At 40.7% G+C, this 19,201-nt stretch overlaps 1 protein-coding gene across 1 annotated transcript in view; it reads right to left on the bottom strand.

Moving 5' to 3' along the window:
• The window catches only part of ttn.2 (titin, tandem duplicate 2), a gene marked incomplete at its 5' end in the record, with an annotated part of 160,038 nt that overhangs the window by 73,831 nt on the left and 67,006 nt on the right, over positions 1-19,201 (bottom strand). Inside the window, 44 exons of the mRNA XM_083682079.1 lie at positions 5-201; positions 290-395; positions 479-778; positions 863-1,162; positions 1,282-1,397; positions 1,540-1,726; positions 1,979-2,275; positions 2,507-2,794; positions 2,996-3,117; positions 3,204-3,381; positions 3,524-3,671; positions 3,786-3,937; positions 4,028-4,312; positions 4,422-4,536; positions 4,639-4,826; positions 5,412-5,714; positions 5,797-6,096; positions 6,427-6,696; positions 7,217-7,483; positions 7,563-7,696; positions 7,799-8,207; positions 8,302-8,580; positions 8,682-8,948; positions 9,065-9,331; positions 9,417-9,585; positions 9,714-9,811; positions 9,938-10,204; positions 10,829-10,952; positions 12,136-12,278; positions 13,094-13,220; positions 13,410-13,549; positions 13,642-13,908; positions 14,068-14,334; positions 14,420-14,686; positions 14,777-14,903; positions 15,055-15,194; positions 15,293-15,556; positions 15,785-16,051; positions 16,217-16,483; positions 16,628-16,754; positions 16,863-17,002; positions 17,100-17,375; positions 17,486-17,755; positions 18,190-18,588. Of these exons, the coding sequence (XP_083538205.1) occupies positions 5-201; positions 290-395; positions 479-778; positions 863-1,162; positions 1,282-1,397; positions 1,540-1,726; positions 1,979-2,275; positions 2,507-2,794; positions 2,996-3,117; positions 3,204-3,381; positions 3,524-3,671; positions 3,786-3,937; positions 4,028-4,312; positions 4,422-4,536; positions 4,639-4,826; positions 5,412-5,714; positions 5,797-6,096; positions 6,427-6,696; positions 7,217-7,483; positions 7,563-7,696; positions 7,799-8,207; positions 8,302-8,580; positions 8,682-8,948; positions 9,065-9,331; positions 9,417-9,585; positions 9,714-9,811; positions 9,938-10,204; positions 10,829-10,952; positions 12,136-12,278; positions 13,094-13,220; positions 13,410-13,549; positions 13,642-13,908; positions 14,068-14,334; positions 14,420-14,686; positions 14,777-14,903; positions 15,055-15,194; positions 15,293-15,556; positions 15,785-16,051; positions 16,217-16,483; positions 16,628-16,754; positions 16,863-17,002; positions 17,100-17,375; positions 17,486-17,755; positions 18,190-18,588 (9,621 nt within the window). The remainder of the gene's footprint in view (positions 1-4; positions 202-289; positions 396-478; positions 779-862; positions 1,163-1,281; positions 1,398-1,539; positions 1,727-1,978; positions 2,276-2,506; positions 2,795-2,995; positions 3,118-3,203; positions 3,382-3,523; positions 3,672-3,785; positions 3,938-4,027; positions 4,313-4,421; positions 4,537-4,638; positions 4,827-5,411; positions 5,715-5,796; positions 6,097-6,426; positions 6,697-7,216; positions 7,484-7,562; positions 7,697-7,798; positions 8,208-8,301; positions 8,581-8,681; positions 8,949-9,064; positions 9,332-9,416; positions 9,586-9,713; positions 9,812-9,937; positions 10,205-10,828; positions 10,953-12,135; positions 12,279-13,093; positions 13,221-13,409; positions 13,550-13,641; positions 13,909-14,067; positions 14,335-14,419; positions 14,687-14,776; positions 14,904-15,054; positions 15,195-15,292; positions 15,557-15,784; positions 16,052-16,216; positions 16,484-16,627; positions 16,755-16,862; positions 17,003-17,099; positions 17,376-17,485; positions 17,756-18,189; positions 18,589-19,201) is intronic.

Genomic DNA, 19,201 nt, shown 5'->3' with positions numbered 1-19,201 from the left:
ACACCTGTTGGATCCTCTATTGTAAGGATCTCTGTTGGTTCACTTGGATGTCCAACACCGGCTTCATTCTCAGCACGGACTTGGAACTGAACCTCAGTTCCTTCAATGACATCCGTTACTCTGTACTTGCAGTCAGGTCCTGAGGTCTTGCCAGCCTTAACCCAGCGGGTTCCCAGTTTCTCTTTCTTCTCAATGGAATATCTGATTGAAATTAGTAACACATTTTACACACACGGCTCACTGTAATGTGACACGTTATCTCACAAAGCTGACTACGGTCAATCTTTACCTCAGAACAGGTCTACCACCATCATTCTTAGGAGCCTCCCAATCCAGGTCCACATATCTCTGTGACACCCCATGCACAGTCAGATTATAGGGGGATCCAGGGGTAGCTGAAAATAGAAAATAAACATATCCTTAGTACATGAGTTAAGTGTTCAAAAGTGATAGTCTGTCATATGTTGTTCGATCTTACTGAAAGTATCCTTAGCCAGAACGGAGTCCTCCATTTCACAGTATCCGCTCTGTCCAACTGCATTCTCAGCAGCCACACGGAACACATACAAAGAGCCCTCATTGAGCGGAGTGACAGTGTATTTGGTTTCCTTCACAGTGGTGTCTACGGCCTGCCAGCCTTTACGCCTGACATCTCTCTTCTCCACTATGTAATTGATGATAGGTGAACCACCATCTCTCTCTGGCATGGTCCACTTCAGTTCAGCGCTGTTCCTGGTGATGGTGACCACCTGCAGCCAGCGTGGGGGCGAGGGAGGATCTGAAAAAGGACAAAACGTGAATCATTAGTACTCAACCACCGAAAACTGAGCAGATTCTGATGGACACTGTCTAACTGACTTACTGAGTCTCTCCTTGCACAGTACTGGATCGCTTGGTTCACTGGGTTCACTTTCCCCAGCAATATTGACGGCCCGGACCCGGAAGGAGTACTCTTGCTTTTCCATCAGTCCTTTGAGGAAGTGTTCTAGGATGATGATTCCATCTGCGACACGAACCCAGTCCACTGTTCCACTCTTCAGAAGTTCAATGATGTAGGACTCAATCTTGGCCCCACCGTCATGCTCAGGCTTGGTCCACTGCAGGAAGGCTGAGGTTTTGGCGACATCTTTGACGGTGGGCTTACCAGGAGCCCATGGAGGATCTGTAATAGAAGATATGTCGTTTCTGAAAAGTTTTGCCAACCTTTATAATGGTACAATTTCAAGTGTATCTATTCACTTAGAATCTTTTGTAGTCAATTAAACTAGTGGTATGTTTTACCAATAGGATCCTTAACCAAGATCTGGTCAGTTTCTTTGCTTGGTTTTCCAGGTCCAGCCAGATTCTCAGCCAGGACTCTGAATTTATACTTCTTCCTTGTAGGTAACCCTTTAATTCTGTAAAGCAAGGACCAAGCACATTATAAAGCCAAGTCATTTATAAAACAATATCAAATATCAAAATAGCTGCCTTTAATGACCCATCAAAACATTATTTATGTTAGCTTTATGGCCTAAATATATTATAATCCTACTGTACCTAAATGTTGTGTCTCTGATTGGTAGCTTGTTACATCTGATCCATTTGTCATTGTCTGGTTCATATCTCTCCACCCAGTATCCAGTGATGGGACTGCCACCATCCTCTTCAGGCTCAATCCATGTCAGAGTCAGGGAGTCCTTGGCGATGTCAGAGGGCTCCAGCTTAGTAGGAGCACCAGGTGAGTCTGAAACAGAACCATTACAGAACATTTAAAAACAACAGGAACATGGTTAAACTCCCTGACGTATTATTATTGTGTAGACAAAGCTGTGTGGCCGTCCCCTCATACAGACTTGCTTTGAGACGGGGAGAAAGGAATTTGTTAGAAGATTTCAAATGGGAGTCATTTTAGTATACTGTTTATTAATTTATTAGCTGTAAACAAAATAATGATTTGATAGGAAAAACATTACATCATATTGGTTGATTTACATACCAAAGGCGTATCTGGCGATAATTGGCACATGTTCTGCTGGCAAGCCAATACCAAACTGGTTCTCGGCGAAGACCCTGAAGATGTATTCCTTGAAGGCCACCAGGTTGCAGGCCTTGTATGTGGTCTGTTTCACGGTGGAGGAGAGTTTGTGCCAGATCTCACTGTCTACAGTTCGTCTTTCTACGATGTAGTTGGTAACCTTGGAGCCTCCGTCATCTCTGGGAGGGTTCCAGGCCAGGAAGCAAGACTCGTTGGTGATCTCAGAGATATCAAAGGCAGCTGGAGGGCCAGGCTTATCTATTGAAGGTAATATGTAAAATATGTAAACTTAAAAACTGTTTTATAAAAAGCAGTCCCGATGCCATGTTACTGTATGGACAAGCCACAGTTAACTCCAATACATTACATTACATAATACATTAACTGAAAGTATGTAAGAAAATGTAAATACAATGTTGACACAGAAATGTCAAAATTACTACACAGGTATGAGAGCATGTTTAACCAAAAAGTAAAACTATATCGTACCTAGAATGTTGACATCGACAGTTGCAGTTGCACGGCCACTGCTGTTGACAGCTTCAATGATATAGGTGGCAGTGTCCTCCCTCTTGGTTTTGGCAATAGTAACTCTTGAGTGACCAGACTTGTCATCAATAGCCACTCTATCATCTGCTTTCAGGACAAGGTCAGCCTTGGTCCACTTCACTTTAGGTTCTGGCTTTCCCATCACATCAGCAGGAAGCTCAATCTTTGTCCCGGCTTTGGCAGTCAATCCAGCAAGCAGTTTCACATCCAGCTGAATCTCTGGAGGCTCTGTAACATCACACAGAAAATGTATTAATACTTCTGCAAGTACACAGGATGATCCATGTGATCCCATGTGGGTGCTAGTGCTACATATGTTAGTGATGAGGTGCGTTAGAATGTGAGCCCTTTGGATGTCTAGAAAGGTGCTATATAAATGCAATTAATTATTATTATTATGTTACAAACAAGAGTATTTACACAGCATACCTTTGGGATCTACAGCCAGGATCTCATCTGTGGCCTTGCAGGGTTTGCTTGCCCCCAGTCTGTTCAAGGCTCTCACACGATAGGCATACCACTGTCCCTCAGTCAGACCAGTCACCTGTAATCTAAGGGAAAGTAAGAAGTAGTATGACACACAATGTGTAGTGTGTAGTCGCACACAATGACAAAGCTCTTATTGGGTTCTACTTACTTCAGCTCAGGTATTTGGTCGCCACAAGACTCCCACTTGTCTGTTCCACGCTGGCAGCGCTCTATATTGTATCCCTTGATGCCTGTGCCGCCGTCCCACTTGGGTGGCTCCCAGGTCAGGAAGATGTCCTTTGCGGATTTGTCCCTCCATTTCAGATTCTCAGGGGGGTCTGGCACAGCTAAAATGAAAATGACAGGGACATGTGACCGAGACGCCAAATTGTATTCTCATGCACACCAAAGAAAACTCATCAGGCTCCCACAACTTGAGTGAATACAGTATAGACATTGTCCTTGCTGTTATATTTCACAAATACTCACTGGCAGGGGAGGACACGTTCACTGGCTCATCAATGTAGGCAGGCTCTCCCGGGCCACATTTGTTGCAGGCTGTAACTCTGAACAAATACTCTTTGCCTTCAATGACATCAGTGACTGTGTATTCCTGGTCCTGAACACCAGTTATCACCTGGGAAAAGATATTGACACATTTCATTCACATACAGTATATGTTCATCTTATTCAATCATCTATATACAGTACATAGCTGGATGGTTTGTTGGCGGCTTATATTCATCCATACCTTGACCCAGGTCTTACGGGACACGTCACGTTTTTCTATCTGGTAGCCAGTCAGTGGGCTGCCTCCATCGTGCTCTGGTGCCTCCCACATCATATGCACATGCTGTCTTGTAACTTCTGCAACCTTAAAGTCTTTGGGTGCACTTGGGGACGCTGAGTGAACAGAAAAAAAACATGAAGGAACAGAGGACTTACAGCTGATCCAGATATCAGTTAAATTCCACAAGTGTATCTATCACTTACCAATAACACTGACTTCAATCTCTCCTGAGACAGTAGTCACATCATTCTCCAATTGCAGAGTGTAAATGCCCCTGTCTGGACGCACACTTGGAGTGACAACTAGTTCTGTGAAGGTGCTCTTTGTAACCATGGACACACGGTCACCAGCAGTGAGCTCCTTATCGCCAAAGCTCCACTTTGCGATGGGTGTGGGATATCCAGAGATAGGGACACGGATAGTGAGGGCATGAGGAACAATGACCTCCAGGCCATCTTTGAATGCACTGAGGTCCATTGTGGGGGCAACTATAGATTAAATAAAAAAGAAGACCATTGTAATGACAAACGCACAGCATTTAAAGTAATGATGAATAATAAACACCTGCAAGATCAAAGACATTGAAATCAATCTCACAATGTGTATCATCTGCTAGCAGAGGTCCGATTGTGTTGGATGGATCTGATACACCAGCTGCATTCTCAGCAAATACTTTGTAGTTGTACTTCTGTCCATACTTCAGGCCAGATACCTAGAAAGTAGAACATATTAGAAAATGTAAGTTATACATGTACAACATGGTTGCAATATATATTAGTGCAATTTACAGCTTCATATTTTAGTAGGAATATACCTTATAGCAGAGGTCCTGGCAGAGCCTGGCATTGCATCTCAGCCACTTGTCTGTCCCATCCTCACATTTTTCAATAATGTAGCCTGTGATCATGCTGCCTCCATTTTTCAGTGGCGTCTCCCATGTCAGCTGCACAGAGTTCTTGTTTTGGTCTGAGTGCACTAAGTTCAGTGGTGGGCTTGGCCTCTCTGGAGTAATACAAATAACATGTAATGTTGACATATTGTATGTATTTCAGATTCAAGTTTAAATACCGTAAAACTTATTTTAGTATCCCGGGGCATTTATTTGCTTTAACAATGGAGCGCACCTGGCAACTACTGGAGACAGGATATTATTGGTTATTCTGTTACCACTGTTGCCAAACTGCTGCTCAATATGACAGAGCTGAATATATCATAGCATACTGAGGACAAATATCCACCAACATTATTAGCCTACAATAAATCAGTGAAACCCAGATTTATCTTTAAACCCAGATTGGTAATTTTTGGTAATTTGTTATTGTTTCCATCCAGGTGATCTGTCAGACTGTTGAAATGACCAGTAGTGTCGCAATGGTCGTTCAGAATCAAATGCGTTGCATCTGTTAGTATCAACAGAGATATACCGGTAACAATTAATTTACAAAACAAACATAACATACCGGTGAACAATTAATCTTGACCCGGCGTTTATAAGAGACAGGTGCTTAGTTGCTTCAGTGTTATTAGTGGTCTGGCTATTGTTGGAGACAGATGTTTATTGGAAGTGTTCGAACCTAGATAACTTACCAATGGGGTCCATTATCTTTACTGGATTAGTGGCAGCACTTGGCTTGCCAATTCCAGCCTTGTTTTCAGCTTTGACTCTGAAGATGTATTCTTTGTTCTCAATGACGTCATTGATAATGGCGCAGCGAGCCTCTGGAGTGGTCACAAGTGACACAGCCCACTTCACAGAGGTCCTATCACGGCTCTCAATAATATAGGAGGTGATTTCAGATCCTCCATTAGACAGTGGAGGTTCCCAGGCGATGGCTGCACCGAACTTGCTAACATTCCCAACCAACACATTCTTGGGTGCACCAGGAACATCTAAAACACAAGGAAGGGTTATGACTTCACAGCTTTGCATTTAATGAACTTTCATCAAACTGAAATGTTATTTAATCCTTACCAAACTTATTCTTGGCTTGGACAGGTTTGTCTGTCTCAACATTTGGGCCACTGCCCACTCTGTTGCGAGCACAGACGCGGAAGAGGTACATGGAGTCCTTATGGAGTCCTGTCACGCAGTACTCTGGGACCTCAGCACGGTCAGTGGCCAGTGTCCATGTCTTGCGCTTGATGTCACGCCTCTCGACCACATATGCAATGATCTTGCTGCCACCATCTCTCTCTGGCTCATCCCAGGCCAGGCTTACCTCACCATCAGCTGTGTCAACCACACTGAAGTTCTTCACCGGTCCAGGGACATCTGTAGAAGACAAAAATAAGTTTATCAATGGGATGAATATGGACAAGAACAAAATCCAAAATACTGACACAATCAAAGTAATAATTAAGAATTTCATCTGCAAGTTACGTGTAAACCCAAATATATACTCAATTAAATAACAAAAATGGTCTCTCAGAGATAGCTTTTAATCACAGAAAAAAGCACTCAAATGTATGTCAGTTATATAATTTAAATAGCATCTGTAGTTTAGGATAGCATCTGTAGTTTTATTTTGCTTATGATGAGAACAGGCAACATTTAGTCTCTTATGTACAAGTCACAAGATGGGAATCTTCATTGATAACTTACCTATGACCTCCAAATTGATGAATGCCTCTCCTTGTCCATGTTTATTCTTAATGACAACCCTGTATCGACCTTCGTCAGACTTCTTGGGGTCTTTCAGCCTGTACTCTGTTCTGTCCGAAGACGTATGGATGTTGTCCTTGGGCAAGCTGAGGTTGTTGTACAACCAGTCAGCCTCAGCTTTCGGATATGCATTGTAAGGGACAGCCATCACGATCGGTTTTCCAACGTCAGTTACAAAGCTCTGATCTGTCGTCTTAATCTTTGGCACAGCTGTAATAAAATAAACATTCATAACATTAGCAAATTTGTGAATGAAAGCCTTGAAGGCATATCTCGAAAATAAGGTTTGGAGCTGTTCTTGTTCTTTCAACATAGGATTTTGAGGTATCAGTGTAAATCTCAGCAATCATTATTCAGATAAAGATGGATAGGCCAACTACATCATAGAAAGTTTAATTTCCATCACATAATAAAAGGCCTACTCTGACTGACAAACGTAGATTATTCTTAGGTTCCAGTTGGTTATCTCATGGTGCAGTGGGAAGCATGATAGGATTTTATGATTTTGAACAGAGCCCACTCTCTTCTCTTCTCTTTTCTTTGATGTGAATCCACATGCTTAGAGGAGTAATATATGGTAATTAGATAATTAATTGGGATGATTTAAATATTTTAAATGTTAGGATTGTTTAAAATGTGACTTGATAATGTAGTATACTATATAGGCCAGGTTCAGCAATATCCCATAGCCCCCCAAAAAACACAGAATATTAGCAATATGAGGACATACCTGCAAGCTCCAGCTTGGCTTTGGCATCCTTGTCCTTGGCAATGATTCTGTACTCCCCCTGGTCACGAGGCCTGATCTCACACACTTGGAGTCTGTGGATCTTCCCCTCACTCATCATCTGGTACTTGTCACCCTGGACAATGGTCATGTTGTTCCTTAACCATTTGACCTCAACTCTGTCTTTGTTTAACTCTACCTCATATACAACATCTGAACCTGGAGGCTCAAATACATCTGCTGGTGGTCTGACGATCTCAACGGGGATCTCTGTAATACAATTGCACAGAAATAGAGTTATTGAAAAATTGTTCCATGCGAATGGTTAAAAATCATATTTTACATTCACGATGCTTGCCTTCAACAAAGAGGTGGGCTCTGGATCTTCTTTCATCTACTCCACAGGCATATTCACACTCATCATCTGGTCGGCACTCTTTGATGCGCAGTCTGCAAGTCTTTCCCTCCTTTTCAAATTGGTACCTTTCAATGATAAGATGAAATGTATGATATTACAATATGCCTTTAAAAGTATCTTATAGCCAGTATCCTATAGTATCTTGTAGCATTCCACTAGTGAGTTACCTTGGGCCCTCTCTGATCTCACGGCCGTCCCTGTACCATTTAGCATCTGCTTTCTCTTTAGTGAGCTTGCAGGTGAACTCAGCATCCTCAAACTCGGGGATGGTCTGGTCTTTGAGTTGTGCTGAGAAGTCAGTTGGTGCTTCACTGATGATCAGTTCAGCAGTAGACTTGTCATCACCAGCAATGGCAGTGTATTCGCCCTCATCAGCCAGGCTGCAGTCCTTGATGGTCAGTGTGTGCTTGTCTTTGTCCACCCTGTACAGTATGCGCTTGTTGAAGGTGATCTCCTGACCAGCCTTCATCCATTTCAATGTAACATTCTGTCTGTTCACCTTGCATGAAAAACTAACAGTATTCTTCTCCTGTGTGTCACAGTCCTCAAGAGGTACAGTGATCCTGAGTCTCTCCTCTGTAGAGAAAAAGATAATTCATAAGTCACGTACAAAAAAATCACAGTTATGATCTATTAACTTTGGATGAAATCAATAACAAAATGTGTTCACCTTTGACAGCGAGTTTGGCAGAGCTCATGGCATGTTCACCACGCTGGTTTGTCAATGTTATTGTGTATTTGCCATCATCTTTCTTCTGAGCGTCCTTGATCCTTAATGAAAACACGTTGTCTTTCTGGACCATGACGAATTTGCTGCTCTCAAACATCGTCTCCTCATTCTTCAGCCACTTAGCTTTGGCTCCCTCCGTGTTCACCTCACAATTAAACACAATCTCTTGTCCTTCTCCACCTTCTGTGTCTTTGAGTGGTGTAATGATCCTGAGTTTTTCTGTGAAATGCCAGATAAATAAATGTCCATAGCTCAAAAGTTAGTACACACTTCTTGAACATCAACATAATTGGATAGACAAATAGTGGAAAATAACTTACCAAGAACGAAAAGGTCGGCTGTGGCTCTGGTGGAGCCAATTACAGCAACATAGCCTCCCTCATCCTTTGTTTCACAGTTCTTCACAACAAGTATTCTTCTCTTGCCATCACGGACAATGTCATACTTGTCTCCAGTGTGAAGCTCCTTGTCATCTTTGAACCATTTGACTTCATAGGTGTCTTTGGAGACTGAGCAAACAAACTCAGCCTTTTCTCCTTCAACCACCTCCTGACTCTGAGGCCTGGCAATAAACTCAGCAGCCAGTTCTGGAGGAACAAAAACAGAGAATTGACAATGTACTTTTTACCTGCATTGAATAACTAAATTCAACTGACAAGTGTCTTGCTGACAAAATTACATAGCTCATGTCAGATTTCATTACCATTAATTTTCAGTGTAGCAGATGTTTTAGATTTGGGCAGTCTGCAGTTGTATTCTCCAGAATCATCTGTGCGGAGATCTTGGATGATGAGAATTCTCTTCCTGACATCCTGGATCTGGTCATATCTACCTCCCTCAGGCAGTTCCTGGTCACCCTTGTACCAGATAACCTCAGCGCTGGGCTTTGATACTTCACAAATCAGTTTCACACTGTCTGTCTCTGTTCCCTCCACATTAGAAAGGTTCTTTGTGAACCTAGCCTCTTCCTCTGCGAAGACAATACATCATAATTCAATCAATCGATGATCTTGAGATAATATCGAAATGAATTCTGATTTTTCTACAAGACTCACCAACAACTGTCAGCATGCCGGAGGATTTTGAGGTCTTTGCATCACATTCATATTCTGCTTCATCATCAAAGACTGACTTTGTGATGATAAGAATATGCTGGCGGCCATTGACGATTATTTCATACTTTTTCCCTTTTCTGATTTCACTACCATCCTTAAACCAACGGACCTGTGACAATAAAACATAACCATGATTAAAAAATAAAATAATAATAATAATAATAAAATTGTATCAAAATGTAGGCTTATAATACCCCAAACATCCTCTCCTGATGTATATACAGTATGTTAATTTACCTTGGCATTTTCGCGAGATACTTCACATTCAAACCTGGCAGACTCCTTCTCTTTGACCTCAACATCATGGAGTGGCTTACTGAACTCAACATGTGGAGCTGTAAATACAAGTTCATATTGTCAACATACTAATAGGGTTAGGATTAGGGTTAGGGTTATTTCTAATATCTACTCTAACATTAAACTTTTTTTATATATATATAGTTAATCTCATCTTTACTCACGTTCAACGTTAAGGAAAGCAGAGGTTTTGAATTCTTTTGCATCACAGGTATATGTCTTTGAGTCATCAAGAGTGCAGCCTTGAATGATGAGTCTTCTCTTGCAGCCAGAAGCCACCATTTCATATTTCTTAGTTTTGCGGATCTCCTGTCCATCTCTGAACCATCTGACCTCTGCAGCTTCTCTGGAGACTTCACATTCCAGCGTAGCAGTGGCCTCCTCCTCCACAGTCTGGTCCTCCAGAGGTTTGGTGAACTCAACTGGTGGCTCTGTTTTGTCACAAAATAACATAATGTACATATACTACTACAAATCACAGCATCAGAAATTGCAACAAATTAATGACATTTTACCACTGGCATCAATAATTATGATTATTATTTGATATATTTTTATAATTATTATAAACTGTATCTACAGTAGATTTTCATAGTTTCATAGTTTCATGTATCAGTGACTTTAAGCTATCAGTGATTTCTGCATGCAGGATCACCAACAAAATGTCCGTTGTGCTCAATGAATTACGTCCTCTAAGAGCAGCATTACTGTTTTAACTTCATGATTTAAAGCTATACATCATTTGTTTCCAAAATCCTCTGTGTCAACAAAAACATAAACAATACAGTATTAAGTCCTTATTTAAATGGTTAGGAGGAGGTACTGTACAACCCTTGTTCTACTCGCATAAAGGTATTAAGGAGTCATATTAATCATCATCAAGGAGTATATTTCATGATTTGAAACTATTTAAAACATCACTGATAGCTGCTTAAATATACACAGATTGAAAAAAAAGTACACACCAGATATCAATGTAGGTATAGAGAGAACATAGATGGAGCAAGAAGCCCACAACAGCAACAATCTAATTAAACAGAGCAAGGGGAACCTACCATTGACTATGAGTTTGGACTGGGTTTGGAAGTCCTTTGCAGTGAGTTTTACCTCACCAGCCTCTGCCTGCTTGACATCTCTTAGAGTCAAAGTGTGAGTTCTGCCTTCTGCCCTGGTAACCACCTGTGCAAATCAAATAGATTGATAAATCAGGAGGGGATGACAGCTAGAGGGTGCCTGGCTATTTGCTCTGTGGACTTAATGAACATCGGCAGCTGGTGACAAGGGACTCAGGCTCAATTTTAACTCTGCCATCTGACTCCACTCTCCGGAGCTGTGGGTGTTTCATTTGACAAGACGTTCCCTCTGAATCTGTACAGCACTGTATATCACTGAGGCATCTGCTATAGCAATTGGAATAAACACTGGCATTTCTTTCTTGACAGGGTATTAATTGCAAGTAATTATTATATGCCTAATGGCATAACCTTTAGGTGAAACAGGAAGACAGCAATTTAGTTTCAGGCCTTTGAGATGTTACACATCTGTTTCCTTTTCAGCTGATTGTTCATTCTCACCACTTTAACAACATATTTCAGACTGTTATTTTATGAATACTGTAATATTATGAATACACTATAATACTGTGAGTGAAGCCTCCAAGTAATACATTTTCCCAAACAGACAGAATGGTGTCATAGATGCCTTTATACTGTAGGTAACTGAAGCAACAACAACAAAAACTACACCATAAACCAAATGATCACATGGGCCTACCCTTTCAGGCATATCAAATTCATGGGAATTTATCAATTAATTTGCCATTGTGCAGAGATATTTCAGGGCCTAGCAGATCATTTTCAACATGCAATTACAACACAACATAAAATTATGACTGTCAAATAGCTCTTCTTGCCACCTGCCATTGGACATACACACTTGAAGCAGTTAAAAATAACTAGAAGAACGCTTGCAGGGCAGAAAAGCCTCCTGAGTTATCTCAAAACCCGGATCAAATGCTCAACTGGAATCCTGATCTTCACAGGCCCTTATATGCAGAAAGCATGTACTGTAGGTAGCATGCAGATAAAATATAACAATATGTAGAAATGTACAATGTAAATATACAACATGACAGTCTGACTAAAATACATTTCAGTTCGACAACTTGTAGTCACAATAAGAAAAATTATGGAGAATATATAAAATAATGTTAAAATATTTCTGTATTTCAGATATTTGAATAGGATATACAATATTGATGTATACCTGTGTATGAAAGTTCATTTTTAAGTTTTGCACTGTTTTCAAAAGGGCTGTCGATGTAGTGATTATGTCAATATTCAAGATGGTGTATTTAACTTACTCTGTCACTTGGCTCCAACTTTGTACCCCCTAGGAACCATTCCACAGCAATTCCCTCATATGACAGTTCACAGTCAAAGGTGGCAGTCTCCCCAGCAGTAACAGTAACATCCTTGAGAGGCCGTAGTAGGCCGATCACCCGTGCTTTAGATTGAGGAGAAGACATCGTTAGTCACCCCCCAATTCCCACGAGAGATCAGTAAATCCTTAGCGGCAAATCCTCATTTTTCAGTTGAACTAACGGTAGGCCACAGCTCTGGTGCCTGTGAGCCCCCAGGACAACTGTGGACCAGCACACAGGGACTTGTCATTGGGGGGCCTTTCTCATTTGCATACCGAGTTCCCTTGAGATGTATATGGTCAGCAAAAAAACTTTGGAGGGAGGCATGTTGTAGCTCTGCCAATCACTAACCGCCCACTCTAGATAAGGCATGTGGCTTCTAAAATAGCCACAACACCTGATTGGCCATCAGCCCACCCCTGCCAAACCACCAGGCTAGGCAATATGTTGCTGTCAATCATCCCCCTGGAATTTTCTAGGAAAAGGAGAATATCGGGGTGCATGTTACCCAACTTTAAAACATCATGAGGAAAGGGTTGCATGTCATAACAACACCTTGGGTGTTTCATAAGCAAGGGATCTTAAAATAAAGAATGTTTGCCCGGATTAACAACTAACTTCAACTATTTATGGCCCACTACATGAGATACCTCGTTAACACCTTGTTAAAAGCTGTCTGTAACTGTCAGAGTTCAATGTAAACTGACAACTGTTCACTGTAAACTGACAAACTGACCATTTTTTTGTGCCAATCTCCCTGTGAGATAAGAGAGAGAGAGAGAGAGAGAGAGAGAGAGAGAGAATGTGTGTGTGTGTGTGTGTATATATATATATATATGTGTGCGTGCATGTGTGTGTATGTGTGCGCGCGCACGCATATGTGTTATAGAATTCTCACCTTTAACTCTAAGCTGGGCACTGGATTTTGCATTGGCAGCCGAGAAGTCAACTCCTCCAATCTGATCCATGCGAACATTGTACAGGACCAGCATGTGCTTTGTGGCCTCCTCCTTAATCTCACAATCCTTGCAGGAGAATTTACAAAAAGTGAGTTGAGTTGAATTAATTGATACTCACAAAGAAAATATGTTTCAAGTGCCAAGCACTTTTTTGTTAAAAACAGCCCAAGTAATACTTAATTCGTAACAACCCTTAAAATAGTGAGCAATGGTACATTTTATAATAATAGTGATAATGATATAAAATTATCATACAGGAGACTGATGAAGAGCTTCTCCTTTGAGCTTCCAGTGACCATGTACGTCCTCTTCTGAGATCTCTGTCTCAAATCGAGCAGTTTCAGTTTCTGTCACTTCAACGCTGTACAGAGGTCGGACAATCTTAATGTTCCGCGCTGCGGAAAAAGGACAAAAACATTTGTTTGCATTAATGTAAGAACAATACATGCTGATCTATTACTAAAATGCTACCGTAAAAATATCATACCTTCAATGTTCAGTTTGGCTGTGGTCTTGTCAGAACCACAGTCGCAGGTGTATTCTCCAATGTTGCCTTTCTCTGCCTTCTTAACTGTCAGCTTACGCTTCTTTCCCTCAGCTGTGACGATCACATTCTTGGAGGGAATGATTTCCTGGCCATCTTTGAACCATTTCACCTCAGCAGAGGTCTTGCTCAGTTCACACACCAATACCACTTCATCCTTCTCAACCGCAGTGTAGTTTTGCAATTTGGTGGTGAAATAAACATCTCCCTCTGTTCATGAAAAATAAACATTAGCAGAAACTCACCAAGACAAAAACACATGTCAAACATATTCACTTTGATGGGTTCAAGAGTTTTTTTTATTTTTATTTTTTTAAATATTAGCTAAGCAAAGCATTTCCAATACGAACATGGAGTGATTGTACTAACCGAGAACAGTGAGCATGGCTTCTGAGAATTTCCCCATAGCCTCCACTTTGATCAGGGATGTGTCATCAATGGACACCTCTTTGAAAGCCAACGTGTGCACCTTGCCGTCCTCTGACATTTGCACAACTTTGCTGGGATGCAAACGTACATCATTCTTGTACCAGGTGACCTGGATCTTGTCATGGGAAAGTTCAATACTGAACTCAGCTGTCTCACGCTCCTTGACAGTGACATCCTTAATGGGCTTGACAAACTCAAGGCGAATTCCTGGTGAGAAATCATCAAAATGTAAGTCTTACTTTCAGTCACTTGTAATGAATTGAATCTTTTAACATGATTCTATTTAGATTACCTTGGATAATTAGTTTGCCAGTCGTTCTCTTGTCCTCAGCCTCAAACATGTACTTAGCTTCATCATCATATGCAGCAGATTTGATCACCAGAGTGTGTCTCTTCTTTTCATGTAGAATCTCAAACTTATCATCAGCCTTCAACTCCTGAGATCCCTTGAGCCAGCGGAAGCCCTTAGGCTCTCTTGATACCTCACACTCAAATCTGGCCTCATCCTTCTCGTACACGTGCACATCACTCAATGGTGTGATGAAGGACACTGGGAGCTCTGTAATTCAGAAGAAGAGTGTAATGAATATGGCATTATGGCAATGGTAAGAGTATCATCACAGATGATTAACACGGGGGGGAATCTCACCTTTCACTTTCAGATTAGCTGCACACTTAGCATTAGCAGCTGTGTATCCCACTTCACCTGACTGGGGGACCTTGCAGTTGTACAAAACCAAAGTATGCTTGGCACCATCCTCGATTATTTCAATATCCTGCAATCATAATGCAACATTAGTGTCGAAAATATTCCACCCAAAATGTTAACACAGCATAAACAAAACATTTAAAAAATCTCAGAATGAGAGTGAATAGTGAATAGTAAATATTGGTGATTTTGTGAGAATGTTGTCTTATGTAGCATACTGGAGAGGGTGCAAGGACTTCTCCGTTAAGTTTCCACTGTCCGTGAACATCATCTTCAGAGATCTCCACCTCAAAACGAGCCGTCTCACCATCAAGAATTTCAACACCATACATTGGGCGAATAAACTTGATATCACGAGCTGCAGTTAGGAGCATAGGAAAATAGGAACATTTATAATTAGACACAGTTAAGCATGAGAAACCTCTCAAAAGGGATTTGACCTAATTGCTTACTTACCTTCAATGGTAACATTTGCCATGGTCTTGTCTGTCCCGCAGTCACAAACGTACTGTCCCTTATCTTTTCCCTCCACTTTCTTAATGGACAAGACTCTTCGATTCCCTTCAGCCTTCATGGTAACCATCTTGGAGGCCTTAATTTCTGTCTCATTGTGATACCACATTACAGGGACATCTTTGCTGAGTTCACAGTCCAGATTAACCTCGTCTTTCTCGACTGCAGTATAATCTTGCAGCTTCACTGTGAAGTATGCATCACCCTCTGGAACAGGAAAAGGTTACAATCAAATCCAATGTATAGGCGCAAGTAGATGACGACCCTTTTACTGCAGACAATACAGCACTGTATTGCATGGTTGCATTGGCCCATGTGGCATAGCACAGAAGAACAATGCATACATGAAAAACAAGTTCAATGATGTACAGAAGAATGTGGTAGAGCGTTGTTCATTAGGGAAAGAAAGAAAGAGAGGTACATAATAGGGATTACCTATCACCGTCAAGTTTGCCATTGTGGGTATTCCTTTAGCCTCTGCCTTAATCTGGCATGTGTCATCTAGAGTCAACTCCTTCATTTCTAATACATGTCTTGTTCCATCAACATGGGTAAGCACGGTTCTGCTTTGATGGAGTTTTATTTCATTTTTGTACCATGTCACTGGTACATTCTCATGAGAGAGTTCAAGCTCAAACCGAGCCGTTTTACCTTCCTTCACAGTTTGGTCCTTTAGTGGTGTGATAAATTTGAGCCTCATACCTATAATATATTAGGTGAGTGCATAAACTTAGTTAGACTTAGATAAAAGAAGCAACCAAGTAGGGCTGCCAGAGGTGCATGAATGAATCAATCAATCACAGAGAACACCTTTTCATACATAAAAACACTCAAAGGGATGTCTAATCACAGTGGTAACGCACTTACCCTCCACAGTGAGTTTAGCTGTTGACTGTTTGCCCAAAACTTCAATCGTATATTGTGCCTCATCATCAAATTCACAGTTGTTTATGACCAACATATGTGTCTTTCCATCATCGATGATATCATATTTTTTGTCTGATGTAATGATGTCAGAACCCTTTAACCACATGACCTTAGGCACATCCTTTGTGATGGCACACTCAAACTTAGCCTGTTTTTTTTCATGTACAGACACGTCCTTCAAGGGGACAGTGAAGTCCATTTCGATTTCTGGGAGGTATGAATAATGGTTAAATATGACAGTTCTAATCTGTACACGTCTTCTGCTTTATCGTTGCATGCATGCAAGCATCAGTCTACCCTTTGTGTCACACACACAGTACAAACAAACTGTGCTCTTTGGTGATTACTTACCTTTGACCGTGAGCACGGCACTAGTGATAGCATTCAGAGCTTGGTAAGACACTTCACCAGACTGGTCAAGCTGGACGTTTTTCAGACAGAGTAAACGTTTCTTGCCCTCAGCTTTGATGTCACACGTCTGAAATTAAAACACAATGTGAAAAAACTCTAAATAATATAAAAATCCTTAAATTTTCTTTCAACAACTTGCTAGTGTACAGAAAAATATCAATGTGACTAGTCTTACCGGTGATCTTGTAAGGACCTGCCCCCTGAGTTTCCATTCTCCAGCCACATCGTCTTCCGATATCTCCGTTTCAAATGATACATCCTCTTTCTCTACTATCTCCATACTTTTGAGAGGCTTCAAGATTTCTGCTTCACGCTCTGTAAAAGTATTTTAATTATAATTATTAGCACTCACTTCATGTAGGTAGGCCTATTTAGGCATCATAACCAACAATATTTGTGGGACACAACCAACCTCCAAGTGTAAGTTTAGCTGTGTATCTGCGGCCTTCAACCTCCATGGCATATTCTCCTACATCATCAGGTTGTGCATTCTTGACAGTGAGAGTCATTTCCTTTCCTTCCTTCTTGACCTCAGTCTTATCCGTGGGATCATTAGGAATCTCTTTGTCCCCTTTGAAAAACTTCCAGTTGGGGGTTTCTTTAAAGAGCTCACATTTGAAAGTGGCAGTAGCCTTGGGTTTGACATGCTGGTCTCTCAATGGTTTCACTAACCAGTCTCTGATGATTTCTTTATGGAAGGAAAAATCGAATCAGTTTATATATGTATAGCAGATACAGTAAAGTGTAAAAGCATCAACAATTTATTACAGCGATTCTAGGATCGTTGCCACTTCTTACCAATTACTTTGACAATTCCTTCAGTCTTGATGTTTTCACACTCGCATGTGTAAACACCAGCATCATCTTCTCCTGAGTCCTGGATTGTAACAGCGTGTTGCATTCCAATGATATTGATGGCCACCTTGCCAGCAACCTTTTTTAGGGGCTGACCATTCTTCTTCCAAACCACATCTCTCTCTTTGTTCAGCTCACATGTCAGGTACATAGGCTGCCCCTTAAGAACTGACGTCTCCTCATCCAGATTCTTTATGAACTTCACAGGCAGTTCTACACACAGATAATGAAAAACATTAGTAGGACAAACCCTGATACATTGACAAGGGATTTAAGACATAGCTAGTTTTTAACAACTATAAACAAAAAAAGATAACTCGGTAATCATGAACTCATATTTGTGATATTACGCATCAATAATTACAATACTATTGTGACTTAACAGTTATGAAGAGTATGATTCAACTTTAAAAAAAACACATATCCAGTTAATCAATTTCAGGCAGTTTCATAGTGGCTTACAGGATTTGCAAAAAAAAAAAAAAAGATACTGTTTTATAATGCTACATGAAGCTATTTCAGTCATAGTCATGTGGTAGTTACAGACCCAATGTATTATGAATGAATTCATATAAATTGTTACCCAGTAATTACTTTAGACTAGAAATTATGTAATTTAACTACTCAGAATAAAAAAATGTGAATACCTTCAACTATGAGTTTGGCAGTGCATGTTACTTCCTTGCCGGCATTCTTGGCCACACAAGTATAATCGCCAGTGTCAGACAGCTGGACATCAATGATAGCCAGTTTGCGATCTTTGCCATCAGAGGTGAATTTGTGTTTTGGGCTCTCTCGTAGGTTGCTATCATCTTTCATCCATGTAGTTACAGCCGTAGAAGGTGAAACCTCACACTCAAACACAGCAGCGGAGCCAATCGACTCTGCTTCCTGTAACACTATGTCTTTGAGCTTCTTCACAAACTTCAGAGGAACAGCTTTGAGTTTGAATCCTCCAAAAGGTTCATCTGGTGGGGGTTTGCCTCCTGCACCAGGTTTCAGTCCTCTACCCCTGCCACCTTCACCAGGGGACGGGGTCTGCTTGGCTGAAATTCAGATACAGTTGCACAGGTTTTTATTAAGATCGTGTTGCTAATGTGTATACAGCAACCATTGACAAGCAATTGAAAAACACACCCAAATTATTGATACTAAAAATACAGTGAAAATGTTTAACTGATATGGTACAAATAAAATCAAAACAAATAAATGTATAATGTATAAATGTGACATTATTTTCATTTTAAATGTATTTCTAATGCCTCATCTTTATAAAATGATAGGTGGAAGGATGAAAGAAGGAAGGATGGATGAGTAAATATGACAGAGTGAATATAGTATGGATAGATTAAAGCAATTATGATTATACTATAGTTGAAGCAGTTAAATAGAAGTGGCTAAGTAGGATAGTAGATTGCAATAGAATAATGTATTTGATTTAAAGTGGATAAGAGAACTTAGATAGAAAGTGCCTCAAAGGTTTTAGTTGACTAGAGTGTATTGTTAGGTCATTAGCTTTAAAATGTTAAATTATAGTATACATAGCATCAAAAAGCTGTATTAGTGTACTCTAAGTTACATATGTCTGCTCCCTTTAAAGTCGGTTGAGCCTAAACCTTTTGAAAGCAGTAGCAGGCTAAACAAGCAGGAAGAAAGAAA

Source organism: Argentina silus (genome assembly GCF_951799395.1).
Source record: "Argentina silus genome assembly, chromosome: 12".
In the NCBI taxonomy this organism is placed as follows: domain Eukaryota; kingdom Metazoa; phylum Chordata; class Actinopteri; order Argentiniformes; family Argentinidae; genus Argentina; species Argentina silus.
The sequence above is the reverse complement of the archived record's forward strand: the minus strand, read 5'-3'. Positions and strand labels throughout refer to the sequence as shown.